The 25,431-nt window shown below is 41.0% G+C and overlaps 1 protein-coding gene and 1 pseudogene across 1 annotated transcript; both read left to right on the forward strand.

Moving 5' to 3' along the window:
* The first annotated feature begins 1,415 nt into the window (after positions 1–1,415).
* Positions 1,416–2,853, forward strand: LOC147420531 (uncharacterized). The gene is made up of 2 exons (XM_086504880.1): positions 1,416–1,880; positions 1,936–2,853. The coding sequence occupies exons 1-2, from the start codon at positions 1,754–1,756 to the stop codon at positions 2,637–2,639; spliced, it is 831 nt and encodes a 276-aa protein (XP_086361006.1). The 5' UTR covers positions 1,416–1,753; the 3' UTR covers positions 2,640–2,853.
* A 19,677-nt stretch (positions 2,854–22,530) lies between these two features.
* LOC147420532 (flap endonuclease 1-B pseudogene) lies at positions 22,531–23,290 on the forward strand (annotated as a pseudogene).
* The last annotated feature ends 2,141 nt before the right edge of the window (positions 23,291–25,431 follow it).

The following is a 25,431-nucleotide window of genomic DNA, read 5'->3' on the forward strand; positions in this document are numbered from 1 at the left end:
CAAGCCTCGGGATGGTCACTTTTCGAAATGTGTCACATCACGTGAGTTAATTGGAGAGGATTATTAATTATTTATCTATACACTAGAGGGGGGTGGAGGTGTTTTAAATAGACTCATAATGTAAATATAGTATGTATATTGAGGTATTATTAATAACCTCTTGAACGCACATGATATAGAGAGCTTTTGATAAGTGATTGCACTTTAGCACGAGCATGGAATAATGGATTCCTTCGAACTATCAAAACACTATGACTGTTAGTGAAGATTATGGTGGTAGGTTGCTACAATACCCTGGTCAGTCAAGGCATTTGAGCTTGACACACTCAACAGTAGCTCTTCACAAGTGGCACCTTATTCATGTCTATCTTTTTACTTAACCAATTTTCGATGACACACATAATGATGAGTACGTAAATCATGATAGTCAAGAATACACTCAGGTTCATGTGGCTGGGTTGGAGGTTCAATGAAATCGATCAAAACCTGATGATCAATTACATTGTTGTCCCGATGCAAGCATTTATGTAAACGACTTACGTTGAAAAATCGGATGAATGTGAGAAAAAAAATTTTAATAGGTTGCATTTCTTATATCTATACAGGTAATTGATGTTAGCATGCCAATGTCCTATTACAAAAAGTAAATCATAACAAAGCCACTTATGAGAATGCTATATGAGGGCTCCCCCATAGGCTTGCTAATGGCCATTCTACAAGGCTCTCTAACATGAAACCGTGCACCCCATGCCTCCCACTTTTTGAAAGCATCCCTCCTCCCTAGTATGCAACATGGAAAAGGGGGTGGTTTAACCACGCTTAACACTAGTTGGAGCATGTTGCACGCGATAATCAGAGGTATTGTCGCGAACTTAAGCACACTTCAATCACTTTTGATTGGCTACTCCTTGGTTGGCATTGTGGATGACTCGTACAACTAGGTTTATGGGGCTATGAATCATGGTTTCTAAATCTGCGAGAATGGAAGTCTGTTGACATATTTTTAGGCCTATGGGGAGGCCTCTCACTCGATTTGAGTTGACTTCACGTTGTCCACTTGGACGATGGCCATTGGAGAAGGCCAAGGGCCAACACTCACATCCGTAGGAATGGGTGCTTAATTTTTCAAAGGGGAAGCGAGAGTCCGCGTAAGGCTTTAATGAGAGGAAGCAAGCAGCGGTGCGGGGCCGCGTCATACCAGAACGAACCGAGCCTGGCCATTTAATGCAGTCGCTGTTGACTCGTCTAGTGGCAAAGACTTGTGTTTTGTCTTGCATGGGCACCACGATGCACGCCTGGAGTCCTGGTCCCTCCACTTCAGCGGTACGTGTGGGAAAGGGGTCAAAAGAACACAGTTGCAGCACAGGAGAGCAGCCTTTAGCAGAGCGTAGGTAGGCTCCATGTGATTTGCTTTGCATGGCGACGGTGGGAGTGGGCCGGGCTGGTGTGAACGGTGCCCAAGCTCAGGCTAAATATTGACGTGTTAATGGATTTCAACGCTGTTTCCATGCGAGAGCAGTGCAACCCACTGTCAGCTGGCGCTCCCCTCGGTGAGGCGGCCTTATCTGATCGCTGACCAGCCGCTACTAGTTCAGTGTGACAGCGGACCACCACTATAAAGATCACTCTCTCCAGCTACCTGTCCAAGCATCTCAGTGTCTGTTGCTCTCTTTTCTACTCCCGTGGCAATCCTCTGGGCTATTCTCATTGTGCTGACGCAGCTTAACTTCTTCACTCCACTTGGCGCCGTGACATGGCGGGCGCGCGGCTTTGCCTTGCTGCCCTCGTGGTTCTTGGGCTTGTATTGGCTTGTGGTGGCGAGAAAGAAGAGACTGCAGCAGCCGCCTTCAAGGAGTCCAAGGCTCCAGGCTTCAAAACGTGTCCGCCGTTTGGACGGTGCAGAGGGGCGCCTCTGATATGCCCGGCTGCGTGTAGTGCAGGTGGAGGTGGAGGTGGAGGGGGAGGTGGCGGTGGAGGAGGGGGCGGTGGAGGTGGTGGTGGTGGAGGCGGAAGCTCAGGCGGTGGTGGTGGAGGCGGTGGCGGCTCCAAAGGTGGAGGTGGAGGCGGTGGAGGCGGAAGCTCAGGCGGTGGTGGTGGAGGCGGTGGAGGCGGAAGCTCAGGCGGTGGTGGTGGAGGCGGTGGCGGCTCCAAAGGTGGAGGCGGAGGTGGTGGGGGTGGCAGCAGTGGTGGAGGCGGAGGCGGTGGGGGAGGCAGCAGCGGCGGTGGTGGCGGAGGAGGTGGCGGCAGCAAGGGAGGTGGCGGCGGTGGAGGTGGAGGCAGCAGCGGTGGAGGTGGTGGCGGAGGTGGCGGAAGTAGCGGAGGTGGAGGCGGTGGAGGAGGGGGGAGCAAGGGAGGAGGCGGTGGAGGTGGTGGTGGGGGAGGCAGTGGTAACATATGCATCGGTATCTGCAATGGACAGGGCAGCGGAGGCGGTGGTGCTGGTGGCGGAGGAGGTGGTAAAAGGAAAGGAGGTGGCGGTGGTGGAGGAGGTGGAGGTGGAGGCGCAGTTTCTCACCCAGTCGAACGCCATCTTCAAGCTCGTGGGCGCGGCCGGCTTATCTGCAGAACTGACTGCGTATCCCGTTGCAAAGCCTACTGCTCTCCATTCTAGTGGGCTTGTAATCGGGGCCAGCTTGTAATCTTTTGTTGCAGAAAGCAGAAAGCAGAAACTGAATAAGCGACTGGCTGTATCCCAATAGAATTGCTCTCATTGTGTAATGCGTTTTTCTCTATATGTGCAAACTGTATGTCCAATTTTCTCTACCTTGTGGAGAAGTTTGTATTGCTCGTTCCCACGAAGCTTCTTGCGGTACCTCCATTTGGTACTATTTTTTAAATTTCAAATTCATGCCAGAGATGGACACTTTCCTTCCTCAATAATGACATGTGATGTTATTTTAGGCAATTTTTAGTACGAAATATGAAAGAACAGGAGCCTCATAAATCCTAACATTGCCTCTCCATTAGACTGAATTCTTTTGTAGATGCATATTGTTGTGGAGGCATATTTTTCCAATGGCTTGTAAAAGGGGTGTTCACGTTTGTGATCAAAGAACCCCTTCATTAGCTTCTAAATCATGGTAGATAGGCATAACCTTAAATCTCAAATTACAAACTAGAAACATATGGACCCATAATCACCTACAAGCTTCCTTTATCTTCCAACCAAGCAAGATGTCAAGTTTCCTCACGGCTTTTATATACATTAGTCGCAATGATTGTTTTCACACCTATCCCCCTTGCTCTTACTAGCTGACGTTCTATATTTTCTGAAGATCTAGATGTGACATCCTCCGACAATGGTCACTTAGGAGATAGTCATTTGGATGCTCTCTAGATGTAGCCATGTTTTTGCCCCTATCTTCCTTGGTGAGACATGGTGCTTGGTGGTGAGGTTGCTATTAGAGGGTGTTAGTGGAGCTTATGTCTTGTGCGATCAAGATGGCATCCCTCCTTGAAGGCCATCGGCCTTCCAACTTTGCCTCATCTATATAGTGACTAGTGTGTTGAGCCAAGTGTCTTCATATTTCAACAAGCATAGAGGTGGGGCCATCATGTTTCTATTCACATGGTAGGTGGTATGCTATCAAATAGCGGTCTTTGAATTCATTGTATGTGTAGCTTTGCTATAGATTGTCATGGCAAAGAGTCGTCACAAGACATCCCTCGTCATCTCTATATATTGTGCCTCGAAGCACATGATCCGATCTTGATGATTTCAAGATATTTCTAGTTTACTAGGCATGTACATACATCTAGCATGTTATCCAAGTAGGTTAGTGGATTATTGAGCAAGAAGTGCATGATGCATCCACTCTTAAGAGCTTCCAAGGAGTCACTTAGTATTGCAGAGTGTACATTGATTTGGGATGGTATCCATGTAGGATTTCTTAATCCATGTCTTTGACAAAATTTTGTAGCTCGAGGTAGCATTTGACTAATTCTAATACATTGTGGGGTGTGCAGTCTTCACACAAAGAAATGTCTTGATTATCCTTAGGAAACTTAATAGATAGATTCAAGATGTCATCAAGCACCTCATTTTTACTTGCCTCTTGATCTTAGAAGTTGCGGATTCTTGATATCTTGTAAAGTTAGACTTGATCTTCAGGTGTTGTTCATATTTTTCCCCAAGTTTGCCTTGTCTCATGTGGATAGTGTGAAGTAATTAAGCTAATTTCATGAATTGTAGCGGAATTATGTGAACAAAAGAGTGTTTCATTCAGGATATTCCTTGGGAACAAAAATAAAGTGCTTGGAGTGCTTGGTTGAAGTCTATAACCAGAAACAATATAACTTCTTAGGTTGGCATGCAAAATAACTTGAAAAAGAGAGATTAAAATCGACAATAGCTGAGGATCAGATTTACTTGGAACCGATCCCCCCTCCAGAAGGACCTTGTATTATAACTTCTCCCATTGTGAGAGACTTGTTTACAATAAAATCTGTGTGCTCTTCAAAGCCCAATTGATGTCATGAAGATGGAAAGCTTCATGCACCAAAATTACACTTGGCAGGGCCTCAATCCCAAGACCTCAAACACCTTTAAAGCTGGAGAGAGCTAGTGGGGAGTGAGAAAAGAGGAGAAAAATAAGAACCATTCTTACAAGGAAGAAGTATTCTTCTCATATTCAATGTTCATGCATAAAACATAGCATAGCAAAGTAATGGAGATGGTGAAGGAGTTGAGCATGCTTGTAAGCATGACACTTGCTTGGATTTGCATTCCTTGGTCAAATTTGTTGGTGTAGGCTTCTCCCTTCCTTGCCCCATGAGAAGGAGAGCTTCACTGTGTGTAAAATGAGCTTCAAGTGCAAGAGAAAGCAAACCCCCCCCAAATCGACTCCCTCTCCCAAAAGGCATGGGTGAAGGATATTGGCCTTTTCTAGGGGCTAGCCAATGAATGGCTTTCTTCATAACAAGCAAGAGGGTTAGCATTGTGACAAGTGTCATTCATTCCCTCTTTGAGAAGAGGGCTTAATTCTTCAATTAAATGGAGTTAAATTCTTATTGTCTTTCAAGGTAAGCTATCCAATGAGATTTAAGCTACCTCATGGGATGCTCAATTCTCATTGATTCCCCCAATAGGCTATCCAATGGGATCAAGGCTAGCTCATGTGGGTATTGCTTCTCTTTGTGAGCTATCCAATGAGATTTAAGCTAGCTCATGGGATGCTCAATTCTCATTGGTTACCCTAGTAGGCAATTTAATGGGATCAAGGCTAGCTCATGTGGGGCTCAATTCTTATTGCTTCTCTTTGTGGGCTATCCAATGAGCTTTAAGCTTGTTTTAATGAATCTTGATTCTCATTGGTTCTTCAAGTTGGTTGAGGGTAACATGGTTGGGAGCCTGATATGTGTCTTTTATTCTTTATATGAAAGAGGTGACTTCTCTAGTGTGTGTGTGTGTGTGTGTGTGTGTGTGTGTGTGTGTGTGTGTTGAACGCCTCTCAATACCTTGTCTTCATGTCGGAGAATGGACTCGGTTGCAACACCTCTTCTTGGTCCTCAATCTCCGGTGGGTCTTCAATAGTTGGCTCTTGGGGTGGCTCTCCTTTGTAAGGCTTTAGTAGGCTCACATGGAAAGCATTGTGTATGAGCCAATGACTGGGCAACTTCAGCTGATAGGCCATCTCATTGATTGGTCTAAAAATCTGGAAGGGACCATAGTACCTTTTTGCTAAGTTAGCATAGTACTTTTGGTGTCCCGTAGGATCCTTGCCCGTCGTGTTCCTTAATTGAGCCTTGGTAAATTTAAGCAAGACCTAATCATTTTCTTTAAAGGCTTCGGCTCTTATGTGCTTATCACCAGCAGCCTTTTGCCTTTGCTGTGAGATAGAGATAGCATCCTTAATCTTTTGGAAAGATTCTTGTAGGTCTCGGCTATACTCATTTGCAACAAAGATCTTCCCGTGTACCTTAAGTAGCAGGGGACTTTTGGATCTTCCCTCAATTACCTCAAAAGATGTTTTTCCATGGAGGTATGTATAGTATTATTGTAGGCAGTTCTTGTCTTATGTTCAAGTCTTGTCCTTGCAATCAAGCTTTGTCTTGTACTCAAGCCATGTAATCCAAGTCTTGTATCTAGCTCTCTTAATAAAGTATTATTGTAGGCATACTCCACTAAGGGTAAGTACTTCTCCCATTCAGACCTTTGATCTACTTCCATTACGTAGGCTTTTAGTAGATCAAGAATTGTTAGGTTAGCTATTTCACTTTGGCCATCCATTTGCGGGTGATAGGCCGAAGAGAAGTTTAGCCTTGTCCCTAAATTCTCAAAGAGACCCTTCTAGAAATTGCTGGTCATTCTAGGATCTCTATCTGACACTATGGACATTGGCAAGCCCCGATACTTGAAGAATTGTGATATGAAGAGGGTTGCCATTTGATGGGCTTTGATAGTCTTTTTGACAGGTATAAAATGAGCTTCTTTGCTGAACATGTCTACTATCGTCCATAATCCCATATTCCCATGGATAGACTTAGGTAATCCAAAGATAAACTCCATGGATATGCTCTCCCATGGTGAATTAGGGATTCAGGTTGCTTCCCTCTATCAAACTTCGTCTTTTGGCATACCACACATTTAGAAACATATTTTTGTATGTTTTCTTTCATGGTAGGCCAATAGAAATATGTTTATATCCCTTTTATGGTAGATTGAATCCCTCTATGCCCCGCATAAGGAGGAGCATGAGATTCATACATTACTTTCTCACATAGTGAGTTAGTAACACAGAATCTATTGCCATAGAGAAGATAACCATCTTGTAAAGTAAATGGTTCCTCTTTCTTCCCTAATGCAAGGGCTGAAATGATATCTCTGAAATTGGGATCAATAGCGTACTCATCTATTATAGAAGATAGATCATTGTGAGTTTCTATGGAAACCACATTCACTCTTGGTCGTCTTGAGAGTGCATCGGCTACTTGATTATGCTTGCAAGCAATGTGAGCAATATGAAAATGAAATTGCGAAAGGAATTTTTTCCACCTCATTTGTTTGTCGGAAAGCTTGGTCTGCGTCATGAAGTACTTAAGGCTTTGGTGATCCGTCCGCAGAATGAAAGGAGTCCCCAATAAATAGTGCTTCCACGTGTCTAAGGCATGTAGCACTGCGAGGAGTTCCTTGTCATATATGCCTAGAGCTTGCTCAACAGGGTCGAGCCTTCGAATTTCATAGGCTATGGCGTGCCCTTCTTGGAGCAAAACAACTCCAAGGCAATCACCACAAGCTACACATTGATGATTGGACCTCAAATGGCTTTGAGAGATCCGGTAGTGTAAGCACAGGTTGTGAGATAAGCTTTTTGAAAGCATTGTTCTCCTTGGCAGACCATGTATACCTAAACTTTTTCTTTGTTAGGTCATGTAATGGTCCCGCGATTTGTGAGAACTTTTCTATGAAGCGTCTATAGTATGCACACATACCTATAAAGCTTCTTAGTTCATGTAGATTCCTTGGATTAGGCTATCTTTTTATTACCTCTAGCTTTGATGGATCCATTTGGATGCCATCTTGAGAGATAAAGTGACCGAAATACTGAATCTCTTGTAAGAAAAACTCACTTTTCTTTTGATTAATATAAAGTTTATTCTCTCATAAGACTTGAAATATTACCTGGAGGTGTTGCTTGTGTTCGTCTAGTGAATTAGAGTAGATGATTATATCATCAAAGAACACTCCAGTAAAGGTTCGGTGAGGCTTGAATAGATTCTCCATTAAGCGGTTAAATGTGCTTGGTGCATTGGTCAAGTCAAAAGGCATGACAATGTATTCGTAAAGACCAAACGTAGTGTGAAATGCGGTCTTTACAATGTCTTGATCAACTATCCTTATTTGATGATAGCCACTTTTTAGGTCAATCCTACTGAAGTAGGTCGACCCTTGTAGCTTATCAAATATGTCTTCTACTTGTGGAACGGGAAACCTATTTTTGATAGTGATCCTATTTAGTGCTCTATAGTCGACACACATACGATATGTGCCGTCTTTCTTTTGCACTAATAACACTGGTGAACAAAATGGAGATGAGCTAGGCCTAACCATGCCCTTCTCAACTAACTCATGAACTTGCTGCATAATCTCCTCTTGTTGAGCTTGAGAAACTCTATAAGGAGGTTTATTAGGCGGTGAACTTCCTGGAATAAGTTCAATTGCATGGTCATGATTGCCTCGTTTAGGAGGTGGTTCACAGGGGATGTCATCAATAAAAACAATCGAAATCCCTTGAGAAAATTGGATAACTCTAATTCCTTGTGATTGTTTATATTTTCTTTTGCTAAAGCATTAGGTTCATTTTGAGAATCTTTAACACTAGGTTGGTAACCTGACAGGACATAAAAGTGTCCTTTCAGGGTTTTGAAAAAAACCTCCAAAACCATAGTAGATCCACTCATTTTGTAAAATCCTTTCATGAGGTTATAGCTCAAGGCCCACTACACATAGAAAAAATAAGAAACTTGTAAAATTTCTCATCTTTTGGTCACACCAAGCCTCCAAAGTTGATGGACCAGTGCATTTTCATCAAAACAGTCATTTCTTACGTTTTGTTGCATAAAAATAAGATTAGGAATTTTTGTAGGACTTGAGATAAATTCCCTAGTTAACTTCAATGGGTTGGTGATGAGAACATATGATTGCTTCTCACTCACTATTTTTTGTTTTGTCAAAATAAATAGGTACAAAAAAGTCGAATTTTTACCATTCTGAAAACATATCATCAAAATTTCTATAGCCACGCTCAATACAAATAATATATGCATGTTTTCTTAGTTCCCTATTGTCCTTTATGTTCATAAGGAGGCATGGAGCATGTCAAAAGAATAATACATCTCTTACCAAGGGGAATCTTGGGGACAAAGATGAAGTGTTAAATACAGTAAACATGAAAAAACTGGGTTCAACATTATGAGTTGTAGAATCCCATAGAAACTATTCAATATCTAGCCAAATTTGATCCTTATGACTAGATATGGTTACTACCTACAAAATGCATGTATTTGTCACAAGAAACTAACAATATTGAAAAAGCTATACTTGATATACTAGAATGTTTTGTTTTCTTTTATAATTGGAAAAATCAACCATCGTTGTGTACTATGCAAAATAGGGTATTAGGTGCCCCAAAACTCAAGGAATGTTAGCTTTATGTTACAATATGCGACATAGAAAATAAAAAATGCATTTGGATATCATGAAATCCACCAAAAAAATCACAAAAGAGCTAAAATTGGCTAAAAAACAGGATTTGATAATTTTTGTAATCTGGTCATAACTTACAACTTTTATATTTATTTCTCCCTAGAAGCATCAGTACATGTTCAGGACTACTAAAGATAGTTCTCTAGCCTTATAGACCTCACAAACATAAATTCTAGAGTGGTATAGTTGCAAAAAATTGAAAAAAGCCAAAAACAGGATTTGTTTTTTCACACAGTTTAGGTTGTGAAATGTTGTGCAAGGACAATGTTAAAGATGGAATTGATATTCCAAAAAAATGTCGAGTTTTTTTCAGCTCATGAGACAACTTTCTAGATAGATAGCACCTCAAAATCCATTTTGAAACTCTTGACATAATTCAAGGAAAATGGTCACTTAACAGGACATAAAAGTGTCCCAGGACATAAAATTGTCCCATTACCAACCTAGTGTTAACAAAAATCATGTACACTGAAATAGAGCTCTTTATTGACTTATTGAAAGCTTGTGTATGTACAATGGGTATGGTGTTACCCAATTCCTTAGCATCTATGTACATATCTTTTTCCCTGAACCTAAAGTAGATTTTTCTTTCAGGGAATTTAACATTGGTAGCCATGCAATCAAACCAAGGATTGCATCCTCGTGCTTGAGAGGAGAGATAAAGAAGTCCTCCTTGTCCACATAGCTTTGGACATGGAGCCTCAATTTCCCAATTAAGGGAGTGACTGAGGCTTCTTGCCCCTTGAAAGCACCATCGACGGGTAGGACATCTCCCATCTCCCATCTCATCGGCGGGTAGGACATCTCCTATCTCATAGGCTTGGATGCCTAGCTTGGTGGCCAACTCTGTGGACATGAAATCGTGAGTAGAACTAGGGTCAACGAGAATAAAAGCATCATGTTCTCTTACCTTTCCCCAAGCATGGCATAGAGGAGATCCTTTGTGGTGAGCTTCCTCTTCTTGGATTTCGACCAAGGTAGCTCTAGGAGGCTCATTTTGTGTATTCTTGTGGGGACAAGCATGATAAGCATGCCCTTGTTCCCCGCACTAAAAACATCGGTTATCTTTACGATAACGCTCAAGCTCTTTGAGAGAGAGTTTATTTTTTCCTTTATAAACTCCCTTCTCCTTAGCTTTGTTGTTGTTGGCGTTGCTTTTAGGAGACTTTTGGACAGTGTCCTTCCCCTTAAACTCGTTATTACGGTCCTTGTTCTCCGTGGGCTTAATATTTCTCTTAGCCCCTTGTTGGAAATTGATTCGTGAAGCCACCAAGGTATGGTGTATGACCGCAGATATGGTGCATGGCCTTTGGGAGTTGACATACTCCGCCATATATTCAATTAGACCTGCACAAAATTGTTGTTTTTGCTCTCCAAAACCCATCTTTTTGAAGACAGTGGTTTTGAGATGTAAGTCCCAAAACTTGTTTACATATTTGTGAATAGATTCGTAGGGAGAGAGCTTTAATCGTTGCCATTCGGTGAGTACTTTGTCTTTGGCATCGGTGGCCGAAAATTGCTTCATGATGGAAGCTCTTAAGGCTTTCCATGTTTGTGGAGCTTCACCATTTGCCCGTAGGCTAGACCACCATTGCTTGACGGACTTTTGGAAATACATAGCTACATGGCATAGCTTAGAGGACTTCGTGAAGCCCTCATCTCCAAACGCCGCATCGAAATGTTAGATGAAGGCCAAGACTTTGTCCGTAGCACCAAGGGTTCCATCGTAGGTAAGGAAAGAGATGTTCTTTCCTCCCTCTTTGAACTTTTTGAGCTTGGAGGACCTATTCCACGCGGCATAGGATTACCTATGGCCTCTTCTTTTTGGTGGTTCGAAAGTTGCACCATCGCTTTCTTCAAAAGATGAAGAATTTGAGGAGGATGGATAAGAGGGTGACCTCTTTCTCACCTTTTTCTTCCCTTGTTCCTCCTTGTCTGCACCATCACTTTCTTCATAAGAGAAAGAGGATGAAGAAGATGGAGAAGAGGGTGACCTCTTTATCGCTTTTTCCTTATCTTGTTTTTTGTCATCCCTCTTTGAATTATGGTGTGGAAAGTGTGTGATGGTCTTCTCCGTTTAGGGGGTGTTGGAGAGCATTTTGCCTGTTGTCTTCATGGAGCCATCTCCGCCAAGGTGGTAGGAGACTCACTTCTTTCTCGTTCCTTTGGTGGGGGCTCTACCATTGAAACTTGAGTTCTCCTTTGGGAAGGAGATGCATCGTCAAGTAGTAGATTTTTTAGCCCTTTATATGGATCCTCTTCTTCTTCCCTTATTGGAGAGAGGACTCTTTTGGAAGTTTCACAAGGAGTCTTCCTAGATACTCTCCCTTCTTGGTGGGGAGTTTGGAGAATCCCATGAGCAAGTAACGACCGTTGCACTTCACTTTGGAGGGATGGATTTCCCATGGCTTGTTGAAGCCTAGAAACAAGGTAGTTAACAAGCATAGGGGCATCATTAGTAGCATGTTCATTAGCAAATCAAAGCTATCAACATTAATTTTACTCTCTTTACTATTGTCAGCCATTCTAACAACTTTTAGGTGCAAAATTTTTTAGGTGTACTTTGGCACTTCAAGCCCTAGTTGCTACACCTCTTAACCCCTTAAAAAAAGCACTCAAGCTCATGTACCCATGACTCGAATATCATTAATTGCAAGGAATAGAAGAGAGGGTCTTTCAACACCAAAACAGCACCGGCTCCTATCAAGCTTCTAATAGCTCAATTGGTTAAGCCGTAGGCAAGCCCCGTAGGACTCCACTATTAAGACCATAGCTCTTGACGGTGATGCCCCGTTATCTGCACAAAGCAAGCGCACTGCAAGGCTGAAAAATCCCTATTGTACTTACTCAATTGCAATTAATAATACCAACCATTTATAGTTAGCTTGAGGACCTCCCTTCTTGAGCAAGAAAAGAGAAACCTTGTGCTCTGACACCAATGTAACGTTTAATGGTCTAGTAACTTGTGTGTAGCGGAAAATAACATAGACATAGTGAGAATTTCATTAGAATAGATTCCTAATGAGCATAGCAAGAGTGCTTGGATGGAGAGGGCAGCAAAAGCATAACACCTAGTTAGATAGGCATGAACAATACTTCGAAAAGAGAGAGAAATTAAGCTATTGACAACAGTTGACGCCCAGATTTACATGGAGCCGGCGGTCCCCCCTCCACAACTCTTTGTATTATAGGTTTCCCCCATCAAGGGAGACATTTTACAATATAATACTTTGTGTTCCTTCAATAACTTGCTGGTGCAATGAAGATGGAAGATTCAAGCACCAAGCTCACACTTGTAAAGCACAACATCAATTCCCTAACAGTCTCAGACCCAAGACCTCATGATAGTGAGAGCTAGTAGGGTATAGGAGATGAGCATGCATTGGAGCTTGACTCTTGGTTGAATTTGCATCACAAAGCCAAGAGTTGTTGGTGTAGGCCTCCCTTCTCACAAGCTTGGAGTAGATGATGAGATTTCCATTAAAGTTTGAGAAGGAGAGAGATTCTTCTTTCCTTCACACATGAGATTTTGTGAGTGTATGTGTGATAATGCCTTGCCAAAATCAGTCCCCCTCTCTCTCTTGGTCGACCCCTCTTGCTTTTAACTCATGCTAGCATTCCATTGGACCCTGCAAAGCTTAGCCAATGATAATTGAGAAGCATAAGTGATAGCCTTCTGACATGTCTCCCCTTTCCCCTTTTGTGAGAGCTTTAGGTAATGAAATAATGCAATTAAACTCTCATTGGACCCCTTAGTCTTCTGGCCAATAGGAGTCAGGCAAGCCATTCGGCTGCTGAATGCTCATTGGACCCCTTGGGAGACTGTCCAATAGTCTTCTAGAGAGCTTAATATTATTGATTCTTTTATCAAGTGTTTTTAAATGAATTAAACTAGATTTACTCTAGCCTAATTCTCATTGGTCCACCTCTATGGCCATCCAATCGGATTTGAATGCACCTTGGGGGCAACAAGGCTAGGGAGTTGACATGTGTCCCCTTTTCCCTTTGTGTAAAGGGAGCTTGCTAGAGTGTGTGTGTATTTCTCTCTCATCCCCTACTAAAAGGGCTCGCCCGGAAGACTTTTAAGTCTTCCCACAAGCATTCAATCTTCCCTAGGTTTTGATCATTGGACATAACCTTTGAATTCTGGAACCTTAGCATTTTGGAAGTCTTAATGGGCTGAACCTTAGGGTTTTTGAAGCCAATTGATGCACATTGCTCTTTTGTAGATGCCCCCCCCCCCCCCCCCCCCCCCCCCCCCCCCCCCCCCTTTTGGATCCCTATTTTCTCTCCTTTGGATCCCTATTGTGTGACCGGTCTGCCAGTGTAACTAATATTCTAGCTTTTTCTCCCCTGGTACTTCTCCATATTAAATTATCAGTTTAGCATGAGAAAATCATTTAGGAGAATTAGATATTAGTTATTATAACAAGGTCCTCTAAGAAGGTGCCTTTGGTTTAAGAATGTCCATCAAAGTCACCAAAACTCCTCTATAGCCTAAAAAATGTAGCACAAACTCAATACGGTCCTCTTTGTTCATTGTGACAACTTTATCCATGGGGTACCTTCACAGTGTCTCTAGGTGGTGATCTATGACTCATTTGCATATCTGATGCATGTGATCTAGCAAGCTCTTGTGCTCATGGTCTATAGTGTAGTATGTGCAACCTCTCTAGCATGTGTACTACTTTTAGTGGCAGTCAAAGCATGTGATATGACTTTCTCTCATGATAAGTCTGGCGGTGCAATGGTATAGCTCTGATTCTTATGCTCCATATCAGTCCTCTTCTGTGCTATGATGCCATCAAAGGTATGTCTCCTAGATGGTGTGGATGATGTGAATCCTGGAGGTGATCTAAGTCGTGTCGGTTGTGTAGGTGGTATGTTCATCGAGTCTACTATAGGCTCAACATCACTACTCCGAGAAGGGGAATACCGTAGTCCACACAACAACGTACAGGTAGCCTCATCATGAATGATCCTATAAGTATCTCGTAAGAAGGAACCCGATGGGATAGTACTATATGTGTCATAGGGAGGGTACTTTCCAGGTCTCGCTATCTCTGTCATGTACATCCTCCGATCCTCATTAGTATACAAGGGTCCAATGTCAAATAGGTGCAAAGATACATTTTGTGGGAGCTCACATGCATCTGTGTGATCCTCAAGAAGGGCTAACGTAATAGTCTCTTGACTATCCTTTGTCATATGTCTATACAATGTACCAAAACCACCGAGAAGGCGATCTAACCATGTTGAGTGTGCTCGAGCTCTAAGCATCTAGAAACTAAGTACTTGATGGTTTGTGGGTTGAAGTTGGATATATCTATGCTGGTTGTCTACGTGTGTGTATATATGTATTCCGTTTAACTCACAATGAGCCCATAATAGGAAAAAAAGAAAAAAACAAATAAAAGAAAAATAATAACAAAAAACAAAAAACCAGAAAAGAAAAAGAAAAAAGAAAAAAGTAAATGTACATTTTTTTGTTTTTACAAGTCAATTTTTAAAATAATTTTTTTAGTGATTTTATAAATTTTGTGATTTTTTATTGATTTAATTTTTAATTTTATTTTTTTGTTTTTTTTCTTATTTTTTTCCATTTTTTGCAAAGAAATTGTTTTTAGTCGAATTTTTCCATTTTTTGGTGACTTCTATTGTTTTTGTTTTTTGTTTTTGATAACTTTTTGGATTTTGGGATTTTTTTTTAAAATTGGTCTTTTTAATAAAAATAAATAAATGCAACATAAAATTCAAAGCAAATGAAATGGAATAAAATGAAATTAAGAAAAATGAGATTAAATTATATTATATTTCAAAAAGGTCAACAAAAAAAAAAAAACAAATCTCGACAGTAGCATAGAGGGCTGGAGGGGATGGGGTGGGGTCGACAATGCAAAAGAGAGAGAAAAAGACGGAGACGGGTGGGGATCTGGCTTTGGCACGCGCACGCGGACGCGCGCGCGCACACACACACACACACACACACACACACACACACACACACACACACACACACAGAGAGAGAGAGAGAGAGAGAGAGAGAGAGAGAGAGAGAGAGAGAGAGAGAGAGAATAAAGTGTGTGTGTGTGTGGCATGTTTGTGTGTTGTGTGTTGCTGTTGCTTTACTTATATAATAAAACATAACTGAACATTTTAGCTCAAAAGACAGCTAGCTTTGGACAACTAGCTTTGGACAAGTGACAATGATATGTACAAAAACAACTCAACCTTAGAATTACTTTTGTACATTGCTATAAGAATGAGGTCTCATCCTAGTGTAAAAGTACTATGGTCGATCTAAAATGTATGTTCCATGAAGTGGCAAGAGCCTATTATGTCAAGGAAGACATTTTCTTTAAGCCAAAAAAATTCCAAGGAAGGATAGAATCATGACCTGCATCCATTCAAACAAAACAACAGATATTTTAGCCTTGAATGCATTTTACAAGTGTCAATGGACTTTATCAGTTGTTATCGATGTCCAACTTACAACTTTTTAACTTAAAACCACTATCCAAACTAAATCATTATCTTTTGTTTTTTTTTTAAAACCTCAAGGTGCGCATTGTTTTTAGTTCTTTCTTAAACTTCTAATAAAAAAGGTCATCACTCCTTTAAGATTCAAGTACAATAACATAGGTTATAGATAAAGTAATATACCCCAATTGTTTATTTATTTTTAATAGTTTTATTTAAATAATCAAAATTCCGATCGGAGGCCACCACCCTTTCCGATCCAAGTGTCTTTATTCCCAGTTTTTGCCCATAAGGCGCTTAGTATCATTTATATCTGTTACCTTTGTGAAGTATTTTACAACTTTACGTTTTAAAGGAGTCGAAAAGATATCAAAAGCTTATCCCAAAAAGGAAATTGAGTATAACCTAATCCACAAAGACCCCTTTTTTTAACCTGCCTAGTTTAACACTAGTAAGCTATCACATCGGAGAGAAGTATAACTGTGAGCAAGAATAATGCTTCAAAGGGCTCTACACTCACATGACATTGTACTTATGGTCCAGGCTATGCCAGGCCCAAAAAAAGAAACCGCTTATCTCATTAAGAAGGGTCGATCAAAAGGTCCCATAGATGGGGATTCAAAGCACAACATAATATGCTTACATAGGTCAAAACATGCTCAGATTACCACTTAACTGAATAGTAGGCAATAGTTCGACAGCCAACTATACACCCAAGTAGGTGTTGAAGCAAAAACTGCTATCTACTTACCCAATGGTACCAGGAAAATAACCTAGAACAATCAAAAGATTTCAACCACTCCAAACAATATGTAGAACAAAAAGTCTGCACTTTGGTTAGCATGATGCAGTGAATAACAAAAAAATATTGTCAATGGCACATTATTCCCAAAAAAACACACGAACCCCATTGAGTCTTTGGCCACAAAAAACCTTTATCAAAACATTACAAAACTGAGCCAACAAACATTTCCATTGTGCAGATAAATGCAAGGAAAACCCACCATCTAGAGAAACTATCCATCAGTCTCAGTAGTGTAGGTGCCTTGTTTTATGTAGTGGTTTTGTCTATGCAAACCACTCAGACATAAAGTACTCAAGCTATTAAACCATATGCCAAAACAAACTTGAGAAAAGTAGTATGTCAAATAGTTTTTAAATAATCAATAGTAATCACAGACCTGAGAAGGTTGTACAGACAATTCCATAACTGCACAGTAAGCGGTGATGCACTCACTCCTCTCTCTCACATACACACACCAAAAAAATACGCCCAAGGCTAAGTGAGGGGCTAGAGCTCCCTCACCTCTTATATAGCAGTGTTGTAGGGTCTGAACCTTCTGATTTGTTCGTAGCAGCAGAAGCACCCAAGATCCATGTACTTAGTGGGTGTTAATGTACAAAAAGTTAATACAGCCACCCCTACTACAATAGGAACGAGGAGGAGGGGGAAAGGGTAGCAGGATCATGAAAGACGGGCCAGGTTTAAGAGGCATAAACTCCTTATTTATCATATCAGCACGATCTGGCACTGTATTACACCAGATACATCCGCCTCAGTAAAGGTTATGATGGATTAGGGTTTAGTGCAGGCAGGTATAGCTGTCGTAGCAAAGGGGGAGAGGGAAAGAGAAGCATGAAGAGGGCCTTGAGTATTTTAATTCTCGCACTTTAATATGCACCCATTCATGGTTTACTCAAGTCAAGGCTTATTCCATTGTGCTCCCATTCAAGGGTCCACTCCCATGGGGAGAACCATTTAGGAGGTGTCAACTATTTTTATATTGGGGTAAAAGATCCCTACTAACATGGTGCAATGTTTTTGACCATATTGTAAGCTGATCCAGTCTAGTGAAGAGGTATCAGTACTTAAGTGAGTGTGTGTGTGTGTGTGTAGCTGTTTAACTCTTAACTAATAAGACATAATTGAATTTTTACATTCAAAAGACAGCTGGCCAAGGAACAATGGACAGATAAGTACAAAAATAACTCCGTATCAGAATTATTTAGGTACAATGATTGTAGGAAAGAGATCCTCTTTCAGTTAGACCAATAGTAAAGGAACTTCCCTGTTCTTCAGTGAGTGCTTCATTAAGTAAGGTTGCTTGCCAAAGAAAAGAAAACCCTCCAAGATAGGATAGAGTCCTTACCTACATCCATCCAAACAAGACAACAATTTAGTTAGCCTTGGATGTGTTTTACATGTATAAATGGACCCTATCAGTTGTTATCTATGTCCATCTTACTGATTTTATTTACTTTAGACAAGCTAGGTTATTCATTAGAACTTGTATGATAGCAGTCTTTTACTTATTATATCAAAAGATGAGTGTTACCTTCTACCTTTTTTATTGACATGTGAAGCCCACCAAGAATCCATATATCAATTTAATCATAGTGAGATTTTTTACACCATAGCTTGGTAGCTATGCTTTGCAGTAGTATCCATATACTTACCTTCCTGAGAAACAATTTCAAGGTGTCATTGGTGTTCTTTTTCACACCGAGAGGTCAAGAACAACTTACACTGTTTAAGATGCCCAATGGTTTCAAAAAAGAGGTTAATGTATGCAAAAAATGCAACAAAAAATGCCAGTATAACCAATCAACAGAGTATAAAAAAAACTCCATCTATACTAAGTAGACTCATGGACTACCAACCATAGCTTTTTCCCAAAGCTGAAAGTATCAGCTATATACTTACCTTCAGAATGCCAAGTTATCACGCATTGTAGTATCCGAACCGATTAGAGTATTATGCTTAATGTTTCAACTATCATGGTTACTTAAAAACCACTCTATTGCTATGAAATCCCAACTATGATAAGCCCAAGCAACCAGTTTTATAAAAAAAACCAACAATTTTCGAATCCTACCAGTCAAGCTCCCTCCCCCCTTGAATATTCTCTATCCAAGAGAAAGGTTACGACCAGGGCAACCCATAAGCCACCACATTAGTATCGACATTTTATTAGCTAGGTAAGATAAACTTTCAAAAAAAAAAAAACCCTTAGCTGCTCGCACAGAGCCTGCTAGAAACTTTCAGTCCTTGCCAGTGTTCGAAAGAGGTCTTTTACCATATGCAAAGCAAGGTCAGGACCCAAAGGTCAGGACCCAAACCAACTATGCAATGGCTCAACACTTAAAAAAAAAAAAAAACACAGCCCTTATCGGCCATTTCAGAGAAACCCCTGTAGCGGAAAACTACCAGGTGGTTATGAGTGAAATCAACAACCCTTAGCTGCAAGCACAGAGACCATACCAACTTGCAAGAGGAACCTCAGTCCATGCCATTGTTTTTAACAAAAATAGTTATCAACATGAGGTCTCAAGACCCCAGTCGGTCATGCACAGTGGTTTGTTTTAAAGAAGATCATTTTTAAATGAATGTACCAAGCAACTCTTAGTGTTTTAAGTATGACCACTTGCAGACTTATCCTTAGCCCTAATATTACAACTGGTTATTTACAGGTGCCAATTTTATAACTAGTAGTGCTCAACCTGCAGCGGCTGAAAATAGAGCCATAACAACCAGTAGTTATAAATCTACCATGGCTTGAAAAAGAGCTAGTACAACAACCAGTTTTAAACAACAATCTGCCCACTTTTTCTACAGCAACTCATCCTCCCCCCTTTTTTTAATGCATAAGAGGTCTCAAGGTACAAGCTGAACATGTCCGACACAGTATTTCAAGGTCATATAACAGTATTTACACCAACCAACTCTCACTCGGAGCCAACCATGCATAACTGAAAAAAGCTAAAGCAGGTAAAACAAGGCAACTGAGATGTTTGAGTAGCAAGATCCATCGTTTCAACAAGTTCAGACAGAACGATACAGAGCAGAGAGAGACAAAAACCTAATCCAAGGCTAAGTGAGGGCCAAGGTGTGCCCTCACCTCTGTTTAAATACGTAGGTGTGCACGTTTCTAGAGAGGTGGGGATGAATGCGCCTGGCCGCCCCTTTACTGTGCAAATCCCATGTTCGACCCGCGATTGCCATTGCCTGGGAAGTCCATACTGAGAGAGTGGAAGAGAGTAGACAGGGCCGCCTATCCCTTATAATCATACCAAATTTTTTTCACGCTTCGATTATGCAAGGGCCTAGTCCCATTACAAGGAAAGTATGGCAAAGCAAAAAAAAGTCTATAGTCCCAATAGGGGGTGAAAAAAACCAAAGTGGGGGGAGATATTTGAACTAAAGCAAGCATAAACCAATAGTTTAGTTTGTGTGTGTGTGTGTGTGTGTGTGTGTGTGTGTGTGTGTGTGTGTGTGTGTTTAATGATCAATTGTTCTCTAATATACATCCGGCTCAATATGGATTCATCCCTCGTCGGTAAATTATGGATAATATTGCTAATGCTTTCATTGGAATTGAGTATGGAAAATATACTAGACAAGATGTGCTTATTATGTAGGTTGATATAAGGAAAGCATTTGACATTGTTCATTGGGACTACATTGTTCAAATCATGACGGCTTTGGGCTTTAGGTCCATAATGCATCGAGTGGTCTATTTTCTTTATGAGCAGAGTCAATCTGCTGGAATTAGGGATTTAATATTTACGGAATTACGACAAATTTTATGTCATCACAAGGTCTTATTGACACATTCACATGATTACACTAAACATGATCACAAAGAATCCGGTTTAGGGCAACCTGGAAACCCACTAAAATCCCACCGGGCTTTTTCATTTTCCCTGCGGGCCCGCCGAGCTTTTAGGTTCTCCCTGCTGGCCCGTCGGGAATACTTAAAAGCCCAACGGGCTCGCAAAATTATATATATATACGGGCTTGATTGGGCCCGCTGGGTGTTATTTCATTGTCTCATCTTCTGAGAGAGAGAGAGAGAGAGAGAGAGAGAGAGAGAGAGAGAGAGAGAGAGAGAGAGAGAGAGAGAGAGAGAGAGAGAGAGAGAGAGAGAGAGAGAGAGAGAGAGAGAGAGAGAGAGTTCGTCGACTGCCTTTGTAGGTACGTCGAGAGGAGAGAGGAGAGAGGGAGAGAGGGGGTCGTGTGGGAGCGTGCTGTACGTCACAGTGCACGGCAGTAGCGGAGTACCTGATCACACGATCCGGGTATGTGTTGCGTGTGTGTATGTATTGTGTGGTAGCGTGCCTTTTGTAATATTGCATGGCAGTCCTAAGGTACCTTACCACAAAATGGGAGTGTGTGCGTAAGCTGTTCTACGAAACAGTGCTTACCACGGGGGCATCACCTCGGTGACGTGGGGAAGATGGTGTCCTTGTGATAAGTATTGGCTTACTGTTTGGGTACTACATCGGTAACGCGACAAATCTAGTATCCTTATGGTAAGTCAACTTCCTTCCCCTTTCTCGAAAAACATATGGGTATCGGTCGGTAATGCGGCTATATGATGTTCGTATGCAAGCCATTATTTCTCCTTAGATTTAGATAGCACTGGATCGGTAATGCACCTAATAGAGTGTCGTTTGTTAGAAGCATCTGTTTTTGCATAAATGTGGCATTCAGATCGTTAACCCGGCCGTAGAACGTCATATAATTTGTATGTGCATGTGCAATTAATTTTTTAAGTATTAAGTATATGAAATACTTGGTCGGTAACATGGCTGTGAAGAGTATTTTATATACAAATGTTTGAATTGTTTGATTGTTATTTTTAAGTGCTCATATGAAATTATATATTAGCTAATCATATTCAAAATAATTCTTTATTCATCAATCTTTGCTATTTTAAATACTACATTTACATAAATTATATGAAAAAAATATTTGCACACAATTTGCATGTTAAAAATATTCATTTTTATCTTTTTAAAGGACCTCAAGCATTATCGCTATTTTTAATGCTTCATGTACATAAATTCTCAGTAAAAAAAAAGAATTTGCATGTTAAATATTCTTTTGTATCTTTTTAAAGAGCATCAATTATCATCGCTATTTTGAATGCTATATTCACATAAATTCTATGTAGAAAAGTGTGTGATGACAATTTGCATGTTAAATATTTATTTCTATCTTTTTAAAGAGCAAGACATTCTTTGCAATTTTCTAATCAGATTTGTACACTTTGTTTGAACTAGTATGTGCGCACGGAGAAAAATATAAGTTAAAAATTCAATATATGTTGAAATGTTCCAGATTGTTAGCATGTATTGTTTGATCTGGATAAAGTTCTTATAAACCACTTGTTTGATCTACATTTTACACGTGTAACACATTGCAATTTTAATTAAAGATTGTTTTAATTTATATCAATATTGCCTTGCACATTTCTTAAAGTCTTCAAGTCGTGGTTAAGGGTTTGCCTGAAATAGTGTGAGAGTGTTAGTGTCATTCACAACCATGAATGTGTATTTAATATGTTGTTTTTTATTGTCCAGTGCAAACATGACACCAGATCAAAAGAAAAGTATTATGGGTGCCATTCGTAAAGAATGTATTTTGGCAATCTCATTATGCGAAGATGGTCGCATACAGCAGATTAGTGAAAGAGATGTCTTCATCAAAGACCTCACTAGCACTATATGAGAGAACACAGAGCGCACGCTACAAGGTGAAGGCCAATACGAGTTGTTGATTCCAATAGGGATTCGAGAATTTGACCCCCACCACAAGGTTAGAACAGTGTTGGGCAATATGAAAGTATGTTGCAGAGACTTAAAGGAAGATATCCCACCTGTGTGCAGCATGTCCAAACTAGAGCTTGTTGGGTATGCAAGCCCGAGTTTGGTGAGCAGTTGTCAACCTGTGGGCACTAACCCCTATAGCATGCAAGTTAGCTTCAATTGGAGATCAGTTAAAGTTAGAGTCTTGCATGGTCAGCATATAACATAGTTGTAAGCATATTACATAGTTGTAAGTACTTGTAATTGAGGAACCTTGTGAAGCGGAGGCCGAGTGTGCAACGTTATGCAAGTCTGGAAAGGTGTACGCAGTTGCCTCAGAGGACATGGACTCACTCACTTTTGGAGCACCAAAATTCCTCAGGCCCTTAACGGAACCCACACCTCACAAGCTACCTGTTGTTGAGTTTGATGTCTCAAAGGTACTACAAGGCCTAGACCTGACTATGGAACAATTTATTGACCTCTGCATTCTCTGTGGGTGTGATTATTGTGAAACAATTAAGGGAATTGGTGCACAAACAGCCTTGAAGTTGGTTCGCCAGCATGGTTCTTTGGACTCGGTAATCAAAAACTTAAGCAAAGACAGGTACCAAGTTCCAGAGTCTTGGCCCTACAAAGAAGCCCGACAACTATTCCAAGAACCACTAGTAACTTCTGACCAGGATCAACTGACCAGGATCAAATAGAACTGAAATGGTCACTCCTGATGAGGAGGGATTACGAAAGTTCTTAGTAGAAGATGAGCATCATGCAAACGGTTTTAAAGTGGTTGATAAATCTCCAAAAATTGAAGCTTCTCAAGAAAGAAAGGCAGAGGTGATTATTCCATGGTTTTGCTTCAAGCTAGGTGTACGACATGCTCAAATACATCAACAAATGCTACACATCTCACAAGAAGATCTCCTTCAGGAAGTCAAAGGCCGATACATGAAGAACTACTTCATGACTACAATACAAATTTTCACAAATTATTTTACCAATTCCGTGTTATAGTCTTGTTTGTCAATATCAATTTCAAAGTCTTGTTTTAGCCTCTCGGTAGCCGGTTACTGTCATGCCAAACTTTTGTACGGGTTATAGACACTACCATAAAATACAAATGGTAAGACCACCCTTTGTGTTTTGGTCTAGTTCGGGTCTGTCTCACGCTGATGGTTGTTTGAGGGAAGTACACACACACACACACACACACACACACACACACACACACACACACACACACACACACACACACACACACACACACACACACACACACACACACACACACACACACACACACACACACACACACACACACACACACACACACCTATGCTATACTCGGGGGAGGGGGGGGGGGGGGGGGGGGACTTCTACTCATGGTTTTAGGTGAATGAACTCTACCATGATCTATCTCAAGTCCATTGTCATTAGTTTGGGCTTGGGGGGGGGGGGGGGGGGGGGGGGGGGGGTTTGTTGGGTATGCAAGCCCGGGTTTGGTGAGCAATTGTCAACCCATGGGCACTGACCCCTATAGCACGCAAGTTAGCTTCAGTTGAAGATCAGTTAAAGTTAGAGTCTTGCATGGTTAACATACTATATAGTTGTAAGGTTGTTTCAAAACATATAATCAATCAAGAAAAGGTGTGTTCAAGCTGTGTCGAGTTCTCTCTTTCTCGCTTCTACTGCACACCTTCTCCAAGCTATGGCTCCACGATAGCAACCTCCATAGCTTCGCATACCCAGCAGAACTCTGGGATAAATTGTGGGAGGAACAGAAGGTAAAGATGAAGCGTGTGAAAGCGCAGGACCAAGCAGACTTACCCAAGAAATTGAAGATGGCCCAAGATGAGCAAGCAGTTTTGGGAGGTCGATCCGATGCTAGCAGCACCAACACAATCACGCGCACAGCTTTGAATGCCAAGTGTGCTCATCTTGTCGGCATCCCTCACGAAGCCTTGTTAGAAGGTATGAGGGTTGGAGGAGGATCCTTTGGTATGTGCACATTGTACGCCATCAAAGGCATCTCTTTTTTTCCATACCACATTACATATGTGGGAAAATGTTACAAGGGAGGGAGTGAGGCAAATTTGACAGCTTTCAAACAGAGCAAGGAAAGCAAACGCTTCACCCCTCCATTGTAAGGTGCATTGGATTTACTACCAAAGCTCCTTGGATCACAATATTCCTATACTAAAATGGGGGTACAGTGGGTGACATGATGTGCTGCTTACCATTGTTCAGACGACACATGCACAGGCTACAACACGGCTAGAGGTCATTGCCTACAACAAATCTTCATGTACAAGAGATAGACACGGCATGGATCAAAGCAATGATTGAGCAGATGCCAACCATTTGTTCACGCCTTAATCAATGTTATTTTGGCTGCCCACTCGGCCACGATAGTGCACAATGACCTGCACTTGCTCAACATAATGTTGGACTTTACTTGCACGAATAAACCCCGTGTCGGCATCATTGATTGGGGGATGATGCTCAGAATGCCAGCTAAGCATGCAACAGTTAATTATCTGCATCCAAGCGCACAGTCAAACTCTACATTTTTGGAGTCACAGAGAGCAGGGGATGTAGAGATAGCTAAGCGACCATGGATTTCTCTAGAACTATACGATCCACGGTGCATACACAAAAGCGAGAAACATTATGCATTGGGCTATCTATTCAACATGCTTGCAGATTTTTGGAGTGTAGCCAAAAAAGTTTATTTTTCAGAAGAAGTTTTTCACCACCCGAACGAAGATGTTATGAGGGCTATTCGGATTAAAGTAGATTGTTATGATCGAGATCAAAGAAGAAATGCATCTGACGTGTTGATATTTTTCAAAGAAAATTTTAAGACAGACCCTAACCCTGTCCAATGTCCCCTTGTTGAACTTGCACCATCATTTTATACGATCTAAACATTTTTATGATATACATATGTCTTGTCCAAGGTATCCTATTTTTTATTGAAGTGTATTATCTGGTTTGAAGTGGTTCACCTCCTTGAGTCAATTATCTTTAGCCATTTCAAATTTGTCGTGTTGATTGTCGATATTTCAAATTTTCCTTGTGATTCAATTAATCACATTAGTTGTGGTTTGATTTAGTGGATTCTGACGTCTTATGTAGTGGAGGAGAAGTTGCCT

Source organism: Adiantum capillus-veneris, chromosome 28 (assembly GCF_014529385.1).
Source record: "Adiantum capillus-veneris isolate H3 chromosome 28, ASM1452938v2, whole genome shotgun sequence".
In the NCBI taxonomy this organism is placed as follows: Eukaryota; Viridiplantae; Streptophyta; class Polypodiopsida; order Polypodiales; family Pteridaceae; genus Adiantum; species Adiantum capillus-veneris.

Bases quoted from the DNA above. Each gene is read 5' to 3' on its own strand.
- LOC147420531 (XM_086504880.1), top strand. From the start codon at position 1,754: ATGGCGGGCGCGCGGCTTTGCCTTGCTGCCCTCGTGGTTCTTGGGCTT. The intron at 1,881-1,935 runs GTCCGCCGTTTG...GGCTGCGTGTAG, and splicing joins GGCTCCAGGCTTCAAAACGT to TGCAGGTGGAGGTGGAGGTG.